At 40.0% G+C, this 24,340-nt stretch overlaps 1 protein-coding gene across 4 annotated transcripts in view; it reads right to left on the bottom strand.

Moving 5' to 3' along the window:
- Window positions 1–24,340, bottom strand: part of CEP112 (centrosomal protein 112) — a 449,184-nt gene that overhangs the window by 16,536 nt on the left and 408,308 nt on the right. The window contains exon 25 of one of the 4 annotated variants that reach the window (XM_058561415.1): window positions 23,677–23,742. The exons of the other annotated variants lie outside the window; for them this stretch is intronic. Within the exon in view, the coding sequence (XP_058417398.1) occupies window positions 23,692–23,742 (51 nt within the window). The 3' untranslated portion in view covers window positions 23,677–23,691. Of the gene's footprint in view, window positions 1–23,676; window positions 23,743–24,340 lie in introns of those variants that run through there. 4 annotated transcript variants of the gene reach the window in all.

The following is a 24,340-nucleotide window of genomic DNA, read 5'->3' as shown; positions in this document are numbered from 1 at the left end:
AAGTGTAATAGGAGAGATTGATTACTTCTAAGTGGGAAAATGGAAGTCTTTACAGAGGTGGTGAAATTCGATTTGGATGTTGCAGAATGAGTAGGAACTTTCTACGTAGATGAGATGGAAAACAAACCGCTAGCTGAGGGCAGAGCAGGGAGCACGGAGGCAAATGTGTGTGGCACACTCAAGGACCAGCAAGCAGCGGGGTGTGGATGGAGGGCGTGTGGCGGGCAGAGGATGAGTGAAACAGGCGGCGACCATGCGGTCAGGACTTTGAAGGCCATGCTTTATTCTGGTTTCTGACTGGAGACTAACACATGCTGACTTCTATTACAGCAAAAGAAAACTATTGTAGCTGTCCTGCTTCTAGTTTTCTCTTCTTCAACTGATTCTCTACACTGCTGCCCATTTCTCTAAAATGCAGATCTGATCATCTTGCCCCCCACACCCTATCATAAAAACACTTCAATGATTTTTTTTAACCTATAGATTAAAGGCAATCTCTTTGGCACAGATCATCTAAGAACTTTCTTATCTATTTTAGCCTAACTTCCCAGGACACCTTGTGCTCCAGTAATGACTTACATTTCCCCCCAAAACCTCATGCCATTTTGTGCCTCATGCCTTTGCATATACTGTTCTGTACCCCTTCTATGCCCTTCCCTCTGCCTGACTAGCTGGAGGACTACTCCCTGTTCTCATGGAGTATCTTCTCCAGGACACCTTTCCTCAGCCTCCCAGTCAAGGTAAACATTCCCTCCTCCAAGATGCCTCGAAATCTTGTGCATCTAACAGTTATTATTACTATGATGATGATGATGATCACCATCAACAACTGACATTTACTAAGTGTTTTCTATGTATTAGGCACCATATTGCACTCTTCTGCATACATTATATTTCATTTAATCTTCCCACCAACTCCATGTGGTACTCTTATAGCTATTTACACATGCTGAAATAGGCCTAGAGAGGTTCTTATCTCAACCACAGTCACACAGCTAATTAGCAGCTGAGCTAGGACCCATATCTCCGGCTTCCTTACCCCAATGCCTCTGCTTTTACTTCATTATCACATAATGTTATAATTATTGATTTACATACTGCTTTCTTTTATTAGACTGTGGGTTCCTGAGGGTAGTTCTATGCTTTACTGGAGAACAATGCTATTTAAATAGTAAACAAAATTACATTATTATTTATTTGAAGTTTGCAAACATTATATGGATTGTTTTTGCCAACCTCTTACGTAGGCTGGAATTTGCGTGAACATATCCGACCACAGAACTCGGGGCTCACTTCACCAGGGCTATACCTGCTCTGGGTGAAATGGAGAAATGGGCCAGGGAGCCGTTCACTTCCAGCCTTTTAAGACTGGGGTTTCTATTTCTACAAGTCAGATAAACTGGTAATAAATTAACTTGGCTTGGTCCACTTGGACATATGTGAAAGTAAAATTTCTGTTAGAAACGGTTACATTAAAGTATCTTTAAAAAAACGTGAGTACGTTGTTTCTGACTTAGATAAAACCAACAACCTTAAGACACTGTGTGGAGAGCATAGTTATGTTAGATTGAGCAAGAGGTTCCTCTTCTAATCTTTTTTTCATTATTATTTTCGTGTTCTTCCAGGAACGTCGCGGTGCATTCTTTATAAAACTGTTGCCCAGATCTTTCTTAAAACACATCAAACCAACAGAGGTCAAATAAAGAGCAGGAAGATTTTGTTCTTCCAGTTGAAGACATTTCTTTAATATTAAAAATGTACTGAAATCTAGAAACATATTCTGATGATGTCTGAAAAGAATTCATGGTAGAGAGTAAAAAGACAAGGAAAAAAGCTCTCCACAGTCACTGGTGGCTGTGGGCTGTGGGATCCTCATCAGGACAGCTTTTTTCTTCACTTCAATGACAGAGAAAATTCACTATTTAAAATTAGAAAAAAATATCCTAAACATTGTGTACTGGTATTACGACTAATGTCATTCTTTGTGTTTATTGGCCCACAAGGTAAAACACATTATGGTGAAAATTTCAACTACCTCATTTATAAATGAAAACAAACAGAAAAGGTGTCTTTTCTTATTCAGACAGAATTCTATAGAGTTTGTTTTTGCTTTATTTCCAACCATTGGAGGCTGCTATAAGAAGGATCTTTCTGTGCAGCTCGAGTGCCTGAGTGGGTAACTCAGGACTCCATAGCAATTTCATTCCCTCTCTTTATCTTGCACATATATTTAAAACCAATGTTGGCAGCAGAAAGTCTAAGATTTTGGGGATAAGCGTAATTTTGCATTATGCTAACATTTTTTCCAGCTTTAAGAAAAATCTTTTTCTCAAAGATTTGCTTTGAGAAAATTAATCTTGCTTCCTCCTGGCCTTAGGAAGATGTGAAATACTCAGACAAGTGAGCCCGCGTTCCTGTACTAAAAGTGGCTTATGTGACCTTTGTTATGTCCAGTGATCTTGGAAATATAAGGGTTGTTGTACTGTGAACTTAGGTCAATATATACTTTAAATGTCCCTTAAGGCAAAGTAAACCTTTGATGGAATGGGAACCTTCACAAGATTCATCTCAGATTTTAATTGAATCTACCCATAGTGTAGCTCAACTGCGTTTCTGGATCACATGTGGTAACCATGGGAAGTCTGGGAGAAAGGGGGGTGGCCAGTGTGATTGTCGAAGGATTTGGTGCAAGGTATCAAAGGGTGGCTAGTCTTAGGCATAGAGGCCTTTAAACTTCTATCTCAGCATTTCTGGAGCAATCCTTTACTTCTTAATTTAAACTGTTCCAAGTGAATGAGAAGGTAGAGCCTAGTGGGTGGTTAGGCGGGAAATTGCTAGGATTGATGGAGCTGCCTCAAGGAAGCCCAGCCCACAGTATGCACAGAACTGGACACATGCATTTTGTACCAGTGCTTCCCTCTTTACCTCTCCCAGTCAAAGCTGAACCCCCAATACTCTACCAGTACTGCTCTATGCTCTGTGGGGAACCCAAAGGAGGTATTAAACCCAGTCTTCAAGGAGTTTACAATATTGTTGGGAAGCAAAATTAGCCCACGAACATTATACATCCAGCTATGGGGAAACTGAGTATAATTGAAATTGGGGGAAGAAAAAGATCTCCGTGGCATGGAATTGTTTGGGAAGGTCTGACGGAGAAAGTGAGTGTTGAGCTGTGCTCCCAAAGGTTAACAGCAGTTGGATGGGCAGAAATTTGGTGAAAGGAAATTCCAGGTGCAGGAAAAAAAACATGAGCCAAGGCAAAAATGAGAGTGGCTGGTATGGAAGCTGAGAGCCTGCCTCAGCGGAGGGCCTGACGGGAGATGCTGGGGAAGGCTTAGAAATGCTATGGGACAGTCAGCTAATCCAGACTGCAGAGAACCTTAGACATCTGGCGGAGAAGTCGAATAAGTGAGTGGGAGCCAGTTGTTTCTTCAAGCAGGGAAACCACGATGACAGTGATAGTTAAGGCAGCTTCCTCAGAGATGAGAGGCAGGGAGACCAGCCAGGAAGAGGCTCTTTGATCCAAACACGAGGTGATTAGGATTCAAAGAGGACAGTGGGATGACAGACGGAGAAAATGAATAGAACTGAGGTGACATTTTGGAGGTAGAAATAACACGACTTGGTGATGAAACGGTTATAAAGTGTGACTGATGGAGACAGCAGAGTCCAGAACAACGCCAAGGCTTCCAGCATAGTCTTCCTATCAATTCTGCTAACACTGTGAGGGCTCAATGTCCTCACAGATGAACTATCCTGATACCTTTGGCTTCTTGGTTCCCACCTGTCTTAGTCAGCTTGGGCTCCTATAACAAAATACCATAGACTGGGGGACTTAAACAACAGACATTTATTTCTCACAGTTCTGGAGGCTGGGAAGTCCAAGATCAGGGTGCCAGCATGGTCGGGTCCTGGTGAGAGCTCTCTTCCTGACTCGCAGACAGCCACCTTATTGCTGTATCCTCACGTGGTGATGAGAGAGCAAGATCTCTCTCATGTCTTTTTGTATAAGGGCAGTAATCCCATCATGAGGGCTCTACCCCATGACTTAATTACCTCCCAAAGTCCCCATCTCCAAATACCATCACACTGGGGCTTAGGGCTTCAACATATGAATTTTGGGGGCACACAAACATTCAGCCCACAACACCATCTCAATTTTAATGACTTCTATTTCCACACTAGAATTTTTTCACCCCCACGCTGCTTGTGCCACTCGGCTTTCTTTTCATTTCTAAACCTAGCCCTAACAAGCTGCTAAGACAATGCAGGGAAGGACAGGAGGTACATTAGTAGACTAGGCCCAGCAGCTGGAGATAGCTGGAATTCTCTTACCATGCAGACCCAGGTTCTAGTGGCTCAGGACCCAGGCAATGGTTTGTTTCATTAACCCAGTTCATATGCATAAACTGCCTTCTCCCCCTGCCTAATGCTCTATGCCCCTGCTAAAATTAGAGCTCGGGGCCAATGAAATAGGAGCCCAGGACTTCTGCAAGAGCTGTTGGTGAAAGGGAACTTTCTCTTTTCTGCTTATCTGAGCCTGGAAACACAGGCCCAGGAACTGCTAGCAGTCATCTTGCAACCACGAGGGGGATAACTTGCAGAGAATGGAGCCAACAATAAGGAAACAGAGCTAAAAAATGGAGAGAGAACAACTGGTTTTTGGTCACATAATTTGAGTAATTGGATTAAGCCTCCCTTGAAGTGAATACTACTTCTCAGTTACGTGAACCAAAAAATTCTCAGATTTTTGAGATTTTCTGCGAGGGCCTTGACTTTGCACCCGACGAGCTGGCCCAATCAATCCGCTGGTGACATAATGATGGGCACTATTTAAACTGCCACATCCTACTAACTGGACTGGATTGTTGGGCACTGACATCTGCCCCAACCCCCAAACCAACTTCTGCATCTCCAACGACCTTGCCTACCTTCTCACTGTTATCTGTATTACAGCTCTGGTCACTCACAGCCTCCCTACTTTCCAAAGTAATGGCTTAGTCTCCTTGTGAACTCACATGCCGACTTAACCTAGACTTTCTACACTAACATCTTATATTGCTGGGTCCTCTGGGCCAAACGCCAGCTCTAGTGACTCCCTGCCACCTGCTTTCTTCATCCCAAGGCTATCTTTTGCTGCTGCAGAAAGTAAACAACAACAATAAAACACACACACTATTTTGATAGAGTCAACTGCAAATTCATGCTATTTAACCTCAGTGGACCTTCTGCACTGCTGGCAAACCTTTCACTGGCCTCTGTTTAACATCGTGTGCGGGCCTTTTTCAATACAACTTCCATCTTACAAGACATCCACACACCTAGCAGCCAGGATTGCTGAGGATCTGCCAATGACCAGCCCTGTGTAATTCAGGACCAATGGCGCCTGTGCTTGGTGAAACTTTTGGTCATACCTAGGAAGCACCACAGAAAATAACCTTATACAAAGACAAGGGGTTTAGTTACTTGCTGTGTGTCTTAATTTATGCAGGCCATCAAAACAATGATCTCAGAGAACAAGGTATAAATCAATAAAATACGTAAATGGAAGTGATTAAAGGACAGAGCCAGTTTAAAGCAAGTGTTGCCCAATCTCCTGAAAACACAACCAAACTGCTTTGCAAGAGAAATTACAATGGTTTGCCTTTGTTTTTACTAAAAAGCACTAATAACAAGGACTACTAATATTAAGGACTAATAACAAATAATGGGAAGTTCAATTGATAATTAAAGAACCAGAACACTTCACTTCTGGGCTTTCATAAGTGAGGCAACATTCTTTTCAAATTATTATAGTCCTGGCAAGGCAAATTCAAGGTACTTTGGTTTCTTTGTACTTTTCTCCCCTTTATTTCAAATTTTATATGAATGAAACACGATGAGTAATTCCTTCAATTTGGATCCTTCAGGATATTATTTAAACACTGGCATCTGGTCTAAGGGAAATTTAATGCTAAGTCAGAGGAGTATTTGAAAAATAGTTTACATCTGGTTTTGTACCACCTATCCCTGGAAGTACACAGTGAGAGTGGAGGAAATGAGCACATTGCTGGCTCTCCAGGTCCTGGTGCTGGTGGGGCTGGTGCCTTTGGTGTAATGCATACCACAGCATTGTCTTTTATAAAGTGAGGGATTAGTGCCACCTTCTTTGTAGCAATGTCGTGACCTCTATAATGCTTCTTAAATTGAGGACAATGATGGACCCACCAAGCCTTAACACATGATTTAAATCTGATCTGACAGTACTTAAACCCAGAAGTCCAGAAGGCTAATGGTTGAACAAGCTTGGGAAAATGTCCAGGGAACCAAATGTAGAAGCCCAGTGAATTACAGAGAGAATCACAACTTCAGGGCAATGGGGTGGGGGGAATAAAGTGATATTTTCTGATTTGTTATCTATTATAGGATAAACTGTGGTCCCACTCTGATGTATTAGAAAGCAAAAAACAAACAAACCAAAAAACCCCAACCAAACCAAACAACAACAACAACAAAAAAACGCCCAAATCCCCAAACTCTCAAATCCTATATTCCTTTCTCTTGTACCTCTATAATGTATTTTATTAAGGATATGCATTTTAAACTCTCATTAAAAAAAAGCCTGCTGAGAGGAGTCCAAGAGAGGCTCAAAATTAGCAGTGGGACTTAAGCTGGTAATTTTAGGAACAAGCATATTTTAAATTTCATACATTTAGTTAGACAACAATGGAAACAAGATTAAGATCAATTTTGTAATATTTGCATACTGAGGATAAACTTGTAGAACCACGAAGAACAAAGTACACAACAAGGTAACCATCATAGAATCCATCCTAGCCCAAAGGTCAGCATCTCCAATGTCTCCACCATCTGGGAAGGTTTGTCACAGCAGCTATTCCTGCCCTTCAGAGCGGAGCCTGAGGCCTGGGACACATTTCAATAAACTAAAAGTTAGTGAAAAGACTAGTTTTTATTTTTTATCTTGTTTTTAGTTTGTAAACAATTCAGACATCAAAAACTTCTATGCCTTGTTCTTTGACTAATGCCCAGGGCCCTCCAGGTACACTGAGCTGTTCAGTATACACGGTAAGCCTTCGGCTCTAAGTCAGGAACTTTCTACCCACATCCAAGAGACTTTATTACCCCAGCGACTTGTATTTCAGCATTTTTCTTTTCATAACTCCGATCCCCCACTTGGAAAATCCTCTGTTTGTAGTTAAGGACTAAAAGTCTATATAATTCATAACCACAAGGGCAGAGAAAACTCTAAAACCACCTGACTACATGTGGCTTCTGGGGAGCAACATTCCTGGAATTACACAAGCTGAAAAGGAATCAAAGTACTCTCTGACAACAACACAGAGTCAGACCTACTTTCCCTCCTTTCCTGGGATGGAATAAGCAGGGTTTCCTTCCTCTCCAGTTTCGATAAAATCTGAGCGGTTTCCCTTCTCTCCGTTCAGCACTACTGATTCATGGTAAGAGCTGGTACCTCCCTTCTAGCCAAGGACAGGTTTGGACTGGCTCCGTTTGACTCCCAGGCCAGCACTGAGCAAAACTGCCGAGTGGTGGCTTCCTCCTGGTCTCTCCTTTCTCTGGCCTTCCCGCCTCCTCACTCTGTTCTGGTACCCACTATTTCCCGACTTTCTCACCACTTTCTTCTAGCAGAACTGTCTCTTGGTAAAGGCTCTAATGGGTGACCATTACGAGGGATAACTTGCACTAATAAGTTTCCATCAAAAAATAAAGTTTTAGTCCCTGATACCTGAAATTTTGCCCCTGTAATTCCAGTTTTCAGCAAGTTGGATCCTCTCCTTTTGAGGGGGCAACTGACCCTTCTCTTTGCACTGAAATCACACTACCAGTTTGACTTTGCCGGGTATTAAGACGAACTCCATTACTACGGCCTATTATTAGTGACTCATTTCTCTTTCCTTTTGAAGATGTTATGACATTGAGTCCCAACTGTCAGATCAACCATAAAACCTAGATTTAGTAGCAAGGAGTTTTTTCTAAAGATGAGTTTTAGACTCTAGAGTCTGATAAGCCAGACTGAGAGGCACGTGTCACCACAGACACAAACGCAGGACTTGAGTCTGAGAAAGAAGTGTGCCCTCGGAACAGAAATTTGGGAATCATCGCAACAGATGAATGCTGAAGCCAATGGGGATAAATTACATCCCTGAGGAAGGGAGAATGTATAGCTGGAAGAAGTAAGAAATAGAGACCAGGAAACAGGGGTTACCTATGATAAATGTCAATGCCAAAGACCAGAGTCAAGGGGAGAGACTGTGAAGGCGGGGTCAACAAGGCAATGTAAGTAACTTGAAGAATCTCTTCTAGGCTGTGAGCTCCTTCAGGGAAAGGTCCTCTCACTCATCTTACACCCCAGGGCTAATGGCACCTGGCACCCAGTAGGTGTTCGATAAACGTTTGCTGAGTGAATGAAAGCCTTCTCCTGTGAAAAATAACTTGCTTCTCCCTTCAGTGAGGCAGATCTTATTTGAGGTTTATCAATGTTTAAAAGAGGGTCTAAAACTTCCGTGTTGTGTCATTTTCAAAACATACCCTGTTTATACTCTAATACAGTTGCATAGATATCATAGCTAGACTTTCCTAACAGGCAGGTCCACTTACTGTTTGGGTTGTGTTACTTTCTGTATATTGTTATAACTCAGCTGAAATTTTTAAAAAACTCATAATTTGAATTCTTAGGAAGTTTTCTATTTGCTGGTAACATCTTTTTACACACAAATGCACTTTTATCATTATTTGTCACCTGTTTAAAAACCAAATACCAAAAAGTGTCAACTTTAAAACACATCATGCATTGTTCAAGCTTCAACCTAACCTCACCTTCCCCAAGACTTAGATGTTCCTAAATGCCACACCTCACAAAGAAGGGGAACCAGCAACAATTAACCAACATAATTTTTCCATATGCTACAATCAATTTTTGGCAAGCTTCACTAAAAAGTTCAGCATATGCATAAGCAAAAATGTAGCAGATTTAAAGATTAATGAAAACTAAGTAGAAACTAATTCAGAATAATAAATCTGATTGTCAGCCAACTCAGTTCAAAAACTTATGGAATGTATTATTTTCATATATTCACCAACCGAGCAGTTAACTGCCCACTCTGTGCAAAACACTGTGTGGATGCTATGGGCGGCAGAGAGGCACCAAGATTCAGCTCAATGTAAATGACTGAAGAATTAACTCATATTATTGTCCTCAAAAGAATATAATAGAGAAATATAATAGATATATTAACATATAAATATATAAAGAAATGTCTACTACTATTTCTAAAAGGAAATGCATTTCTCAGATGTCTTTTGAGGTTGTTTGGCTATGTAGGGGGTAGGTAAAACAAAGAGTACGCAGCTGGTTGAAAGGGAAATACTATAAGCAGGTGGCAAAAGGGAAAACAGTAGTCAGTGGGCCAGGAATCTGAAGGTCAGACCACAAGGTGACATCATAGCAGAGAGGCCCCCTGACTACAGTCTAAGAGCTCCAGAAGGGGGAATTGGGAGAGAGTGTGCATATGCAGTGAGGGGAGAAGTCCCCTATGACCCAAAATAGGATTCTACACCTTGGAGATAAGAATTCTGCACAGTGTCTAAGAGATTCCATGATGATGTAATAAGAGGGCCAAGAAGTCACTCCGTGACGGATGAAAGGACAAGTCGGAAGGGAGTGAGGTATCTATCTTGCATGTGCAAGAGGACTCTGAGGCTTTCTGTGTGTCTATCTAATTGGTACAAGTTCCCTATACCAACTAGAGATTAACTCGATCTTCTCCGTGGTGAAACTTGACTATGAGGCACATATACGTGTGATACACACATCCACACAACATATGTGTATCCTCTGACCTCAAAGGAGTTTTAGTTTAGTGGGAATGACCAAACAGGTACATGAGTAATTATAATGAAGGTGGTGTGTCGAAACTCAACAAAGAGTAGCTAACAGAAACCCTCAGCAACCAGAACCCTTGAGTGAAGCATAGGAAGCTTAACAAGTAAAGATGAGTAAAAGACAAGACACATTCTGTCATAGCCACTTCTCAGTACTGAACTAGAGGTGCAGCTTGTGCAATAACACAACAAATATGGATGAAAGACAGAGAGGAAGACACAAAGACTGTCTCTATTAAGGAACGATATAATTGCCTACTTAGATAAATTTAAGAAATCAACTGAAAATTTACTGAGAAAATTTAAGAAATCAAATGCAAAATCATTAGAATTAATGTCGATAATAGTTCTGGTTGGCTGGATTATGTAAACAAAAAATATGAATACTTTTCTAAAGATCAACAATTACTGTTTAGAGACTATAAGGGGAAAATCCACAAAAGGAAAAAAATGCCATAATACACTTGGGAATAAATTTAATAAGAAGCGTATACCATCCATAAAACGATAAATTTCAGTTGTGCTGAAAGACAAAAAAAGACTTACTGAAATGCAAAGAGATGCAAAGTTCCTGAATGGGCAGGCTCAATATTGTAAAAGTGCTCATTTTTCCCAGACTAATTCATAACTTCAGTGCAATTCCAGCCAAACAATCATTGAGATTTTAAAAAGTAGAAGTCAGCAAGATTATTTTAAGATTCATAAAAGAGTGCAAGTGCTTAAGAATAACTAAGATAATTCTACAAAAGATGATGAGGGGAGGCTTTCCCCCACAGATAGTATTTATTATGTGCTAGTATGCTTCTAAAGGTGTTACTTGTAATAACTGACAATCCTCCCAGCAATTTTACAAGGTGGGTACTGTTACTAACCCATTTCCAAGACAGGGTAACTGAGGCAAAAAAGTAAAGTAACTTGCTTGAAGTCCCATAGGCAAGTAAGTGGACGTGGCAGAGCTGGGATTTGAACCCAGGCATCGCAGATCCAGAGTTCACACCCCTAAGCACCATAATATGTGATTCATACTGGCACAGGAAATGGACGAATAGGAAAGAATACAAAGTCCCAAACAGATTTATGTATACATGGAAAATTTGATTTTTGACAAAGCTAACATTTCAAATAAATGGGGGAAGAACATCTCAGTCAATAAATGGTATCAACAGCTGGCTATCTATTTGGAAATAAAATAAGGTAAGATCCCTGTATTAGCTTTCTATTTTTGCTGTAACAAATTACCATAAATTTAGCAGGTCGAAACCACACAGATTCATAGCTCACAGTTCAATGGGTCAGAAGTCTGAGGGGGCTCAGCTGGTTCCTCTGCTCTGGTATCACAAGGCCAAAATCAAGGTGTTGGCTGACCTAGACTCTTATCTGGAGGCTCTGAGGGAGCATTTGGTTCTGAGCTCATTCAGGCTGTGGGCAGAATTCAGTTCCTTGCAGCTGTAGGGCTGACACCCTCATTGCCTTGCTGGCTGTCACCTGAAGGCCACCTGCAATCCTCCTCGTATTGCCCCCTCCAACTTTAATCAGCACTGGAGCACTGGATCCCTCTTACACTTAGAATCTCTCTGACCTCCCTTTCTGCTACATCTCTTCTGCCACCAGCCAGAGCAAGTTCTCTGCCCTTAAGTGGCCATGTGTTTAGATTGGGCCCACTATCGGATAATCTGAGATAACCTCCCTACTTTAAGGTCACTGATTAGTAACTTTAATTACATCTGCAAAGGCTCTTTTGCCATGTAATGTACATATTCACAGATTCCAGGTGTTAGACAATGGACCTCATTGGGGAACACTCTCTCTAGAGGTATAACTAGAAGAAAATAAAATAGAATATATTTCATAATCTTGGGGTGGGGGGGAATCTTCCTAAGCAAGCTTAGAAACCAGAAAGAAAAAATGGAAGATAATGTCCTCAAAAAATTAAAATACTAAATAAAAAATGTAAAAGATAAGCAACTGAAAAAAGTATTTGCAACCTATTTGACAAGCTGTTAATATGTAAGAAATGTAAGAAAATAATTAAGAAAGTAAGAAAATAAGAAAATAAGAAAAATTACATACAGAAAAGTATGAAAATAAATTTCTATAATTAAATCAGAAAAACAAATCAATAGAACAAATTAGCCATGAACGTGATCAAGCAATTCACAAAAAATGCAAATACTAGATTTCCACTTCTAGTAATGGAAGCTTACATAATTCTCTCCCAAGTCTACTTCAAAGTATTAGTAAAGTAACAAGGCAGGGAAGAATTATGAGGCCAAGATCCTGGAGGGTATAAAAATCAAGAGAGCTTGTAAATCTGGCATTTGGGGACATTTTTACATAGTGGCCTTTGCCAATTCTAGAGTGGCTGGTGAGAGGCTGAGAAGCTGAACAGATCTTTTAACAGCCTCACAAAAAAAAGCCATGGAGACACAAATTGCAGTCCAGGACTCACTAAAGGGGAGTGCCTGGTGAAACCCCATGCTTTGGGTGGATTCTAAAGGGCTACACCCTAGGAGTAGGAGTGAACTGGAAATAGACCAGCCCTGTCCAAAACTGAAATCTAGCTTCAAATCATCTCAATCCCTGAAAATGGATTAAGGTTATTCAAGGGGGTAAGTGCCACTACCTGCCTATCTGGTAATGTAAGCAAATGCAAATTCTCTCTAGAGGAAATTATCATCATCCTACATCTCAAATTATTTCCATAAAGTTCTACATAAAACATTTGGCACTCAATCAAAAATAGCCAGGCTTAGGGCCGGTCCAGTGGTGCAAGCGGTTAAGTACGCGCTCCACTGCAGCAGCCCGGGGTTCACTGGTTCAGATCCTGGGCATACACTGACGCACCACTTGTCAAGCCATGCTGTGGCGGCGTCCCATATAAAGTGGAAGAGGATGGGCATGGATGTTAGTCCAGGGCCAGTCTTCCTCAGCAAAAAGAGGAAGATTGGCAGATGTTAGCTCAGGGCTGATCTTCCTCACAAAAAAGAAAAAAAAAATAGCCAGGCTTGGGGCTGGTCCAGTGGCGTAGTGGTTAAGTTCATGCGCTCTGCTTCGGCGGCCTGGGGTTCGTGGGTTTGGATCCCAGGCGCAGACCTACACACTGCTTATCAAGCCATGCTGTGGCGGGCATCCCACACACAAAGTAGAGGAAGACGGGCACAGATGTTAGCCCAGGGCTAACCTTAGCCAAAAAAAAAAAAAAAGAAAGAAAATTATAGGCCAATCTCACTTATAAACACAGACATAAAAATCCTAAACAAAATACTAGCAAACCAAAATCAAGCAAAGGTAAAAAGGGATAAGTCATCATGATCAAATGGGGCTTATTCCAGAAATGCAACATTGATTTAATGTTAGAAAATCCATCTATGAAGTTCACTGCAAAATAAAGGACAAAATTCATATTATTATCTCAAAAGATGGAAAAAAGGCATTTAAGAAACATCCATTTATGATAGGAAAAAAAAACTCTTGGTAAGAATAGAAAGAAAGTTCCTTAATGTGAAAAACAGAATCTATAAAAAAGTCTATTATATTTCTATATATCAGCAAGAAACTGATAAAATAAAATTTTAATAATAATACAATTTAAAACAGTATCATATCAAATACATAGGAATAAATCTAATGTAAACTGTGCAAGAATCTTTACATAAAATGATAAAAATATAACAAAAATTAAGGAATGCTCGAATAAAGCAGAAGGATATACTATGTTCATGGACTGGAAGACTTATTAGAAATTGACAAATGGAGTCTAAAATTATACAGAACTGCAAAAGGCTATGAAGAACCTAAAGTGTAAGCTTCAGAAGAGCAAGGATTTTTGTTTTGTTTGTTCATCTATGTATATCAGGGCCAATAAAGGGCCTGATACATAGTAGGCGCTCAGTGAATATTTGTTGAATTGAATTGAAATGTTGAAAGTATCACTTAGGAGTTTAGAAAAAGAGTTCACTCTGAGGTGTCATTTAGTTACCATGGCACATTCTGATTTACCATCTCATTTACCTTCCTGTTTATCAAGTCAAAAAAACCTCAAAATTTTATGTACTGAATGAAGTATTTGGGATCACTCAGTCTAGTTTTTCAAGTTTTCCCCATTCTTTCTCCAGGAGCATTCATTCAAATAAAATCTTAAAGCTTAAATCTTAAAGGGTAGAAAAATAACATAAATTGCTGCTCTGGTTCTACAGAGGGTGCCAAGCCTGACATACCACCTGTCAGATCATTGACTCCTTTCTGCTGCTGCTGCTACAGGAACCAGCACAAGTGCCTGAGCCCCACATCTGTGCCCTTTCTTTCCCACCATGCCTTGCTGCCTACCTGAGCAGGGAAGAGCCCCCCACATAAGATTGTCGGGGCCAACACCAACACGTTGCAAATTCCTCCCTTACTTCTTAATCAAAAATAAAAAAGTCTAGGGGCCGGCCCAGTGGCGCAAGCGGTTAAGTGCAAGCGCTCCACTGCGGCGGCGGCCCAGGGTTCGTCGGTTCGGATCCCGGGTATGCACCAACGCACTGCTTGTCAAGCCATGCTGTGGCGGCGTCCCATATAAAGTGGAGGAAGATGGGCATGGATGTTGGCCCAGGGCCAGTCTTCCTCAGCAAAAAGAGGAGGATTGGCAGATGTTAGCCCAGGGCCGATCTTCCTCAAAAAAATAAATAAAAAAAAATAAAAAAGTCTCCCATCAGAGTGCCCTCTACTCCTACTTCTCTCCTCACCCTTTCTGAATAAAGCTGAGTATAAATCTCACACACAAAACCAAAAATGCATCTTTAAACGATGTTTTCCTTTATCATAATAACAGAAGCTCCCAGAGGACAAGTTTTCCGTTGTGTCTACACTGAGAGCTGAGTAGGTATTAAGTTGTCTGATTCAAAATAGGCCTCATATCTCACAAAATTTTAATAATGCCAATGATGCTATATTCTTTACTAGTTCTAATTTTTCCATTTGATGCAATAAGTCATTCTTTGCGCATGAACATTTTATAATAATATTTTTTTCCAGCTGGAACTATGTCCTCTAATTCTGTATAAAAATCCAAAAGATTATCTAAATGGAAAGTATATTCAAATGGCCTTTTAAACTTCTGAATTTTCCTTTGTATATAAAAAAAATCACCTTTCTTTCCTTATTTTTAATTTAAACTGATACACATATAATGCCTCTAAAACACCTCTAGTCTTGTCATTCATTTGACAAGAAACAATTTCAATTGCTTCTATCTTAAAACAGCCCCTTCTCATTAGGAAAAGGAGATCTTTCCTGGCTGGACTATAGTAGAAAAGGGATTGCAATAAGTGGCATCTTAGAATATTTGATACTCTTCTCTGAACGTGATAAGCACAATAAATAGTCATCAAACATTTCTCCCTTGTAACCACGCTGACTCACCCCCGCCCTCTTTTACCATCTCCGTGTTTATCTCCTCTTTTACTTTTTCCAGCTGTTCACTCAATTCCATGAATTCAGTGCTTAGTAGCTGCCAGAAAACTAAGACTTGATGGGACACTGCTCAGGGATATATTCTCCTTTTTATCTTCCTGGGAGACTATATTCGATTACCCAGGTTAATGCTTGATAATTCTTCTTGTCCACCAATTTTAAAAGGTGGTATAGAACACAACTTGGTTTTAAGCTTTTCCTCCTGCTTTTTTCTTTAAGTGCCTCCATAATTTAATGATTTGGAGTAAATCATCTGGACTAAATCATTTTTGGATTAAAAAAATAATTTTAAAAAGCTAAAATTAAAGCCAAAACTATCTTAAAAAATTCAATCAAAAGAAGTGAGACTGGATTATGACATTACATCATTGCAGGAGTGAAAGAGGAGATCCAGCCCTAGGCAGGCAGAGCCAGGCTTTGAACCTGGCAGCCCCCGGTCAGAGCCCTGCACAATCCTGTGGCCCTCACCCCCATCTTCATCGTCCCCCAGTGTTCACTGCATGGATGGAGAGTCACTTCAACAATGTAGAAAATGCTTCATGGAAAAACAGCTGCAATGATGCAGTGGGTGCTTTGCTGACACTTGGATTTGATATGTCAGCAAAGCACAGGATTAAAAACATGCAGCAGGCACATCAGGGACCCGCCTCCTCTCTCCTCCAGCAGCACAAGCCCAGGGAAGTTAAAAACAAAGGGAATCTCAGGAAAATAACGATGAAACGCAGAGCACATTCACCCCAGAAGAGCTGCTTTAAGTTAGCCTTTAAACATGGAGCTGTAATCATCATGTATACTTTTTAGTGGTGGTTTTGGGTATAAGTGTTTGACTTGCTTTGCCACTAAAATCTACTAGCATAACTGATTTATCAGGAATATTTTGATGAGACGTATATTTTAATGAAAATACTCATGTCCCTGACACTGTGCCTCAAGTGTTTTTCAGAAAACAGAGGCAAGTATTCAAACTCTCATTGAGAATAAGATGTGGCCAAAATTAAATGTGGTGCTATCCCTCATAACAACGCAAATTGTAGAATGATGCATCATACCAGCTGTCTGGGAACAAATGTATTTTGTTGGCAGGGGAACAAAAGAATTAGCCTGAATTTTGTAAATAAACTGTGGTTATTAAAATTACTTGAAACAAGCCAGAATAATAACCATTAAACATGAAAAGTCAATAAAAGTCTTTGAATTATATTTCTGTCGCAATTATTATTCCTGTTTTCACAATGTGCTTTGGGATAAAACATAGTTTTGAGCTGTTAGTACTTTTAAATAGATTTCACTGCACAGATGAGTCAGCCAACAGCAGCTAAGACTGTGAAGTTTTAAAATTCATTATGCAAAATGGAAATTAAAGGCTTGGAAATCTGTAAAAGACCAATTCTTCCTTTTAACAATTGTCACGATTATTGCTTAATTAATTTTCTGTCTATGTAGCATCTTCCTCTGTAAGGCTGCCTGTGACTCTATAGATTTGTTGGTTCCCCTTGGTGATGACTGAGGTGGTTTAAAGATAAGCAGTGCTATCCAATGGAAGCTTTAAGTATATTGATGTTGGTTCTCCTAAGATCCACGTTACTTCCCGATAGATCACTGGGCATTGTGGGAGGCAAATAAATTCTTTGGAAAGGCAAATGATAGCAGTTGTAATGGTATAACAGGAAGAAGGAGCTAATGCCTAACATTACCCAAAAGCTAATGATACTATCGGGACCAAATTTTATTCTTAAACCCAGGAACCTGGGAAGGAAGGATCAGAATGCTAAGGGTAGCACGTAGAGAAAATAAAGGACTTTGCTGGTGTCCTCTCTGCTTTGGCCTTCTGAGGGAATCTTATGGAAGAGACCTGGAAGGACAATCTGCCCCGTTTTAGAGAAGAGCAGAAAGATAAGGGCATTTGTGACAACATAGATGAACCTGGAGGACATTGTGCTAAGAGAAATAAACCAGACAGAGAAAGAGGATCTTACTCATATGTGGAATCCAAAAAAAAAAAAAAAAAAATTGAACTCATAGAAACAGAGTAGAATGGTAGTTGCCAGGGGCTGGAGGGTAGGGGAAATGAGGAGATGTTGGTCAAAGGGTACAAACTTTCAGTTATAAGATGAATAAGTTCTGAGGATCTAATGTATAGCCTGATGACTATAATTAACAATACTGGATTGTATACTTGAATTTTGCAAAGAGAGTAGATTTTAAGGGTTCTTACCACACACAAAAAAGTAATTATCTGAGGTGATGGATGTGATAATTAACTTAACTGTGGCAATTATTTCACAATATATATCAAATCATCATGTTGTATATCTTAAATGTATGCAATTTTATGTTAATTATACCTCAATAAAGCTGGAAAAAAATTACTGAGAAAAAAAAGAGAAAAGGTAGGCTCATGGGCAGGGAGCTGGCATTGTGGTTTCTCTTGGTTCTCCTGGCCTACCAACCCCTTTGGTGCTATAAATGTCTGGGGCATAGCCGAGGGCCACAGAGAAACCATGAGAAGGCTCAATGATCCTACTCACCTCAGCTGAAAATTATAAAAGAATATCTATAACATTTATTTTAACAAAAGTCTAGACAAGAATATGTTTAGAAAAACCCTGCTTAGAATATATTTAGGAGGCCGAATACCAAGGATCTGTAATCACTACCCGAGTTTGGTGGCTTCTGGAACGCTTCATCCTTAAATTCCCTTAGCATGTGATAGGGTTAATCCTCCCTCCCTCCTTACTGCTCTTCCTCTCTCCTTCCTTCCCTCCCTCCCTCCTTCCTTTCTTCCTTCCATGAATTCACTGAGACTCACATGCACCAGGCACTAGGCTAAATGCTGATATATAAGGACAAGTATGACACAGCTCAGAAGCCCACCCTCAAAAAGCAAACATCTATTGAGGGAGTCTGATGGGAAAATCTTTAAATGGAGGTTCACAGAAAGTGTTACCAGAGCACAGACGAAAGACGGACATGCGGTGGGCAAGGTCATTTTGAGGATGAGACTCAGGGCAGCAAAGGCTTTATGCAGTAGTTCAGTTCAACAAGTGCTGTTGGATGCCACGAAGATGACAGATAGGGTCCAGGGTCCTTACCCTTAAGGAGCTTAAAGTCTAGTAGGAAACTCTTTCTTTGGTTTTCATGACATTAAATTCTTCTGGCTCTGCCCTTGTCTCTCTGACCATTCATTCCTATTAAATCCTCTTCGTATCCTCCCCTGCTTTCTCTGGTCCCTTCAACGTGGTCCTGCCCATGGGTCTGCCCATGGCCCTCTTATTTCTCTCTCTGCTCTTCCTTGTCAATGTCATCCACATTCTGTGGGCTTTTGCTATACCCCTCATCAAGATGATTCAGACATGTTTACGTTTCTAGGGCTCTTTCTTGAGTTCTAGATTCAGATTTTCAACTACACGTCTCCAAAGGAATGTCCTGCCACTAGCATCTGAGACTCAACATCTAAAAAATGATACTATCATTGTCCACTATGCACTAGCTTATCAACTCAAAAATTTGGTATTAGTTTTGACATATTCCTTTCTTTTTCCCTCTAAATCTTTGTGTTCTATGAATTTTAAGTGAGTCTTCACATCTACTCTTTTCTTTCTACTCCTTTGGATAATATCCAGCTCAAGCTCTCCTGATTTCTCTTGTAGCTAGTGATGTGAATTTTAGTGCTATAACCTCTGAATTGGTCCTTTTTCATTTCTCATTCATCTTATCTTCTACTGGCAGATTAATCTTTCTAAAGTATAAACACAATCATGTAACACTACCCAGTTACAGAAAAAAAATCCTCAATGGCTGACAACTGCTTTCTGACCAATGACTGAATTCCCTAGCATTGCATCCAAGATCGGCCACCAATGGTCCTAACACACAGCACAGTGCTTGGTAAAGACCAGAGACTCAATAACAAAGGGTTTGTTCTTTTCTTTCTTTTAATGGACAAAATTAATGAAGCTGACTTTCTGGTTTTATTTTCCTCTTCACTGACCAAGATGTTATTCACTATTCCCTGAACACTCTGAGGCTGTTCTGCTCCATGTCTTCCCTCATTCTGTTCCAATGTCCTTCCTTTCTCGTGATGCTTAGCTCACATGTCCCCTTCTCCTCTGTGAATAAGTATAACCACGCACATTGCATCTGCATTATGTTTATAGTTTTTGAAGTATTTTACACATATTATCTGGTTTCGATGTTCATATCAGCCATGTGGGAAGGTATTATTACTGACACTTTAGGAACTTGATATTGGGAGAGGTTAAATGACTTGCCCCAAATCGCATGACTAGTAGTGACAAAGGTAGACTTAGAACCAGCAGTGCTTCCCTGCTGGATCACACTGGTCCTTGAAGCCTCTACTGTTTCCCCTCCCTGTGTCCTGGTAGAGGTCCCTGGAAAAACCTCTGTCTCCTCTCCAAACACACACAATTACTACTGAGACTGTCTTTGGTTACTAGATTCTCTCTTAAATTAATTGACGTGTCTAGGACTTAAATACAAAGTTCGTCGCTGTAAAGCTGTGACTGAAATGTTAAGTGTGACTGGCTTTTAGCTACATATTTTAAAACAATGTATGGGTTACTTGTGCCTACACAGTCCAGACCTTTAATGCCTGGACACACCAGATAAGACTCACAACTAAACTAGCTGGCTGCAAAAGGCGGTGGCCATACAACCAGAAAGGCCCTCCAAGGGCAGCCCCAGGCAACAAGATAAAGTAGAAGCCCAGTGTTCCGGGAGAAGGCTGACAGAAGCACTGCCCCTCCTCTGACCAGCCCTGCAAGGACCCAGTTCCCTCAAGGGCCTCAGGCTCTTGAAACAACTCCATGCCAGCAAGCGCCAAGCCCTGCCTGGGGTGGCGGGACCCTAACCTTTTACTGGCTAAAGATCCTCCCCTTCCTTCCTCATGGGGTCAGGCAAGATGGACGGCAGTACCAATGCTATGTTCTTTCCACATGTGGTGATTCTGAGCCTCCAAGCCATTTAGCAGAAAAAGAACCTCCTTTAAATTCCATGCCTGGAGCCGACATTATATACATATCTCCTCTGTTCTACTAGACTGTAAACTCCTTGAGGGCAGGAACTATAACTTATTCATCTTTGTTTCTCCTCAGTACCTACTACTGTCTAGCAATAATACCTGTCAAACGAATGACAATATGCCTGTCAAAATAACGAAATGTTGAGTAAAAAATTATGCCTCTCCTGTGAAATGCACAGCATTATAGTTAACTTATTAGATCTCCGAAGGATTATTTGTTCTCACTAATGTATTTAAAATAATCTTCTGGGAAACTGAATGACCAATGTAATCAAAGCTATTAATACTCTCAAAACCTAAGATACCCAGTTCAATGCAGGAGTTTTGTTACATGTATATTAATATCTACATTATATTAGGCGAAAATCTGACATTGTTTAGCACCTTTGTGATAAATATACGCTTTGTACAGGGTTAAGACTACCAAGTAAATTTCTAGACTATTTCTTTCCTTCTCTCTCTTTTCTATAATTTACCAGATTGAACTATTTTGGCGAAGGTTAGCCAATTACTTAGCTTCACTGTGAATAATGAAACGTTGCTCCTGAGTGTTTTAGTTTTACACATACCTGAACCCAAGTGATATGCGGCATACACCCATTTTAGACCGTGTTCAATAGGAAAGAAAATAATACCCTGGGGTGCACAGCCCATGTACCACGTGGGTAGGAGCGGTCCCACCCGGGGTCCGCCACGACTGTGTAGGAAAGTTACTTCCTTTCCTGATGACTCAGTTTCCTTGCACAAGAAGGAAGTTTGATCAGAGCCCTGATCTCCCCTTCTTTGCTGCAACGATGGGATTCTTGTTTGGATCTTATCTGGAATTAGAAATTATTAACTCCTGGTATGGATAAAAATAACAATGATTTTTAATTACTTCACTATTTATGGATTATAGGAAAGATCATGTTTCTATAAGGCTGACTTAGATAGAAAATTAGTATTTTCTAATTTTATTTGTGTTATCTTGAATCTGCATAAGGAGCAAATAAGTCTTTGTAAGTCTGGATGAACAAGCCTTCTCTGGGCACTCTGTTGACGGATCCGCCAAGGGTGAGGAGATAGAGGAGAGAGTTGATGGCGCAGAGGCAAGTGGTGGGCAGCAAGGATACCACCCATCAAGACCTGATGAGAAGCAGATTTTTGTTTTTAATTAAAAACAAAACTCTTAAAATGCCTCATTCATTTTTTGTTTTTATAGAATCAAAACACAGGAATTTTTCTTAAATGAAAAACAGAAATAGTTTAAACTTTTTTTAAGCAGGCAAGTTAAAAAAAGCAGCCCAGGAAATTGTTCTCTGTAATTCTGCCAATTTCAATTCTGATTCTTTATGCAGCTAGTATTAGGATATTAATATTTGGTTGAAAAGAAAGAGAAGAAAGTTCCAAGAAGCTGTTTTGCACACATTTCAGTTCTTTGATTGGCTGACGTCAGGCTAGCTACTGTTGTTGCAATTGCTTTGACAGATGGCAAAGGAGGAAATCATATACAATAATTTCAACATTTTAAATATCTTAAGTAAGCTCAGATATAAGCAGTCCCTAAAAAATATACATGACAATACTTCTAATTACTTTTGACTACTTCTATTAGTGTCACAGATTCAAAGAGTGGCATAGGTCAAATTTAGATAAAAAAAAAGTTAAATAAATTAAATATAGATGAACAGTATCTATTAAGTGCCCATTAGCTGCTCTTTAGTTTTGTTGAAACAATTGGCACTTTTTTTCTCTAGCTACACCCTAGGACCTTGTGGAAAGAACCCAACATTTCACAGTTGCAAAGATTATGAAATATTCAGCTTTACCCATGGGTATTTCCTGACATTTCTTTGGTATACTGTAGCCTAATAGAAGATATCAGGAATTAGAGTAAGAAATATTCTAAAAAGCTATTGTCACTACAAAGATAAAAGCAACTTTGATGATCAAAAAGAAGTCAATAAAAAAAGACTGAAAGTGGTTCTTGAATCCTTCCCTATTGTTCATTTGGGATTTCTTAATTTCCCTTCTCTCAATATATTATGGAATTTTCTGTGTGAAGTTTTGCCATGAATTAGAGTGATGTCAACAAAGTTTTACCTTAAGTCATATTTTATCACAAACTGGAGAAGCCCCAGTCCTCCAGGGAGCACCGCTTCCTGCTTTCAAGAAGCTTGTCTTCTTTTAGTTACAAGTGTCGCAGACACAGGACGGAGCTCAGCTGACCCTCAGTGACAACTAAACTGAGGCCAATTCCTTTGGAACCCCACGCTGCCATCCATGCAGGCATTTTCATCTACTCCATCGTGGCCAAATCTGCTCTGCTTTTGCCTCCTCTGCTCTTTGCTATTCTCTGCCCACGGAAGGTTAACGGCACTCATGACGGTACCAGGCGTCAGCAACACCAGGCTTGTTTTCCTGCCCTCCTTAATGAACTTAATTCCCCTGTCACTGCTATGCAGCTTTTTTATTAACTAGAAATGTTGTAACCTAGAAATTGTCACGAAAGGAGCAAAGGTTTGGAATTCAGATAAACTTGGGTTTGAATCTACTATTTACTGGCAGTGTAATCTTGGACAAGTTAGTCAGTCTCTCTGGGTTTTAGTGTGCCATCTGTGAAATGGGGATGGTAATACTGGCCTTATATGGTTATTATCAGGATAAATGAGCTAATACGTGCAATGTTTCTTGTACAGTGTCTGTCATCTCATAGGCCTTTGATAAAGTGTAATTATTATTAATTTTTTCATCCTAGTATTATCCTATTATTGACTGTATGACATAGACCCTGTACAGTACATATATGTACATATACATGTATATATACTGTATATGTATTTATGCATATCATATATATACATGATATACACATATATACATGACATGTATATTACACAGGGCATACATTAGAGAGTAGGAAGGAATTATAGGAAGTCAAGTCAATTCAGTAATATTAACACTCAGCATCTATTAGGTGCTTACTTCTGACATTTTGTGCAATCCCCTACCATGGGATCCTGTTTGTAAACAACTCCAGAGATGAAAAAAGCTTCCCTATTAGCCTTACATCAGTGTTTATGCTTCCCACAAGGTCAAAATGACCTAATTGAATATTTCTGTACTGAATTTACTATGAGACAACCAAAGTATAAACATCTGTCAGTACCGATGGCAGGTTGCATGCATAAAGTTTGGTGACACTTAAGAGAATGTCAGCAATTCTATACCCAATGGGGACAATGCATTTATAAAAGATTTCATTAAGACTTGTGATCTTTATTGATACATTGTTGACTTTTTACATTAAATTGTCAAAATTACCACAAAGAATAATTCATTATAACCAGAAGAGTTGGATGAAAATAATCCTGTCATTTGAAAATAAAACAGGTCATTAGCTATCGTCATAGCCAGATTAGTCTGGTTATATTAGATTTATTTTATTAACATAATGAAAAGAGGAGAAAATTAAAAATCAAAAGAAAACACAATTTATGTCTCTATGTATAAGAATGCTCATTTATTTTAACATGATGACATGGCAGATTGTTGGCTGCATACCCAACATCCATGTCCCCTCTTCTTTGTCCAGGTTATCTTTCCTCTCCTAATTCCACCCCCAGGAGGTGAATCCTGATTGGTCAAGGCTAGTTTTGATACCTTTGGTCCTGTTACCAGGGATTGGACATGCCAGGCTGAGCATGTGACCTATTCTGTCCAATGAGATGTGAAGGGAGGTGTCTGTGGAGGGGGTGGTTCTGGGAAAGGTCTCTTTACTCTTCAGAAGGGGACCCCAGAAACAGACAGTCCCTTTCTGCCTCTGGATATTGCTAAACCTGCAAGGGATGTCTGGAACTGCTGTAGCCGTCTTGGAATTGCTTTGAGGCTGAAGCCAACACAGGAGGTAGAGCCACGAGAATGTCAGAGAAGCAGAGCCAGGGCCCCGAGGCTCTCTGCCCAGAGCCT

This window comes from Diceros bicornis, chromosome 18 (assembly GCF_020826845.1).
Source record: "Diceros bicornis minor isolate mBicDic1 chromosome 18, mDicBic1.mat.cur, whole genome shotgun sequence".
Lineage (NCBI taxonomy): Eukaryota > Metazoa > Chordata > Mammalia > Perissodactyla > Rhinocerotidae > Diceros > Diceros bicornis.
The sequence above is the reverse complement of the archived record's forward strand: the minus strand, read 5'-3'. Positions and strand labels throughout refer to the sequence as shown.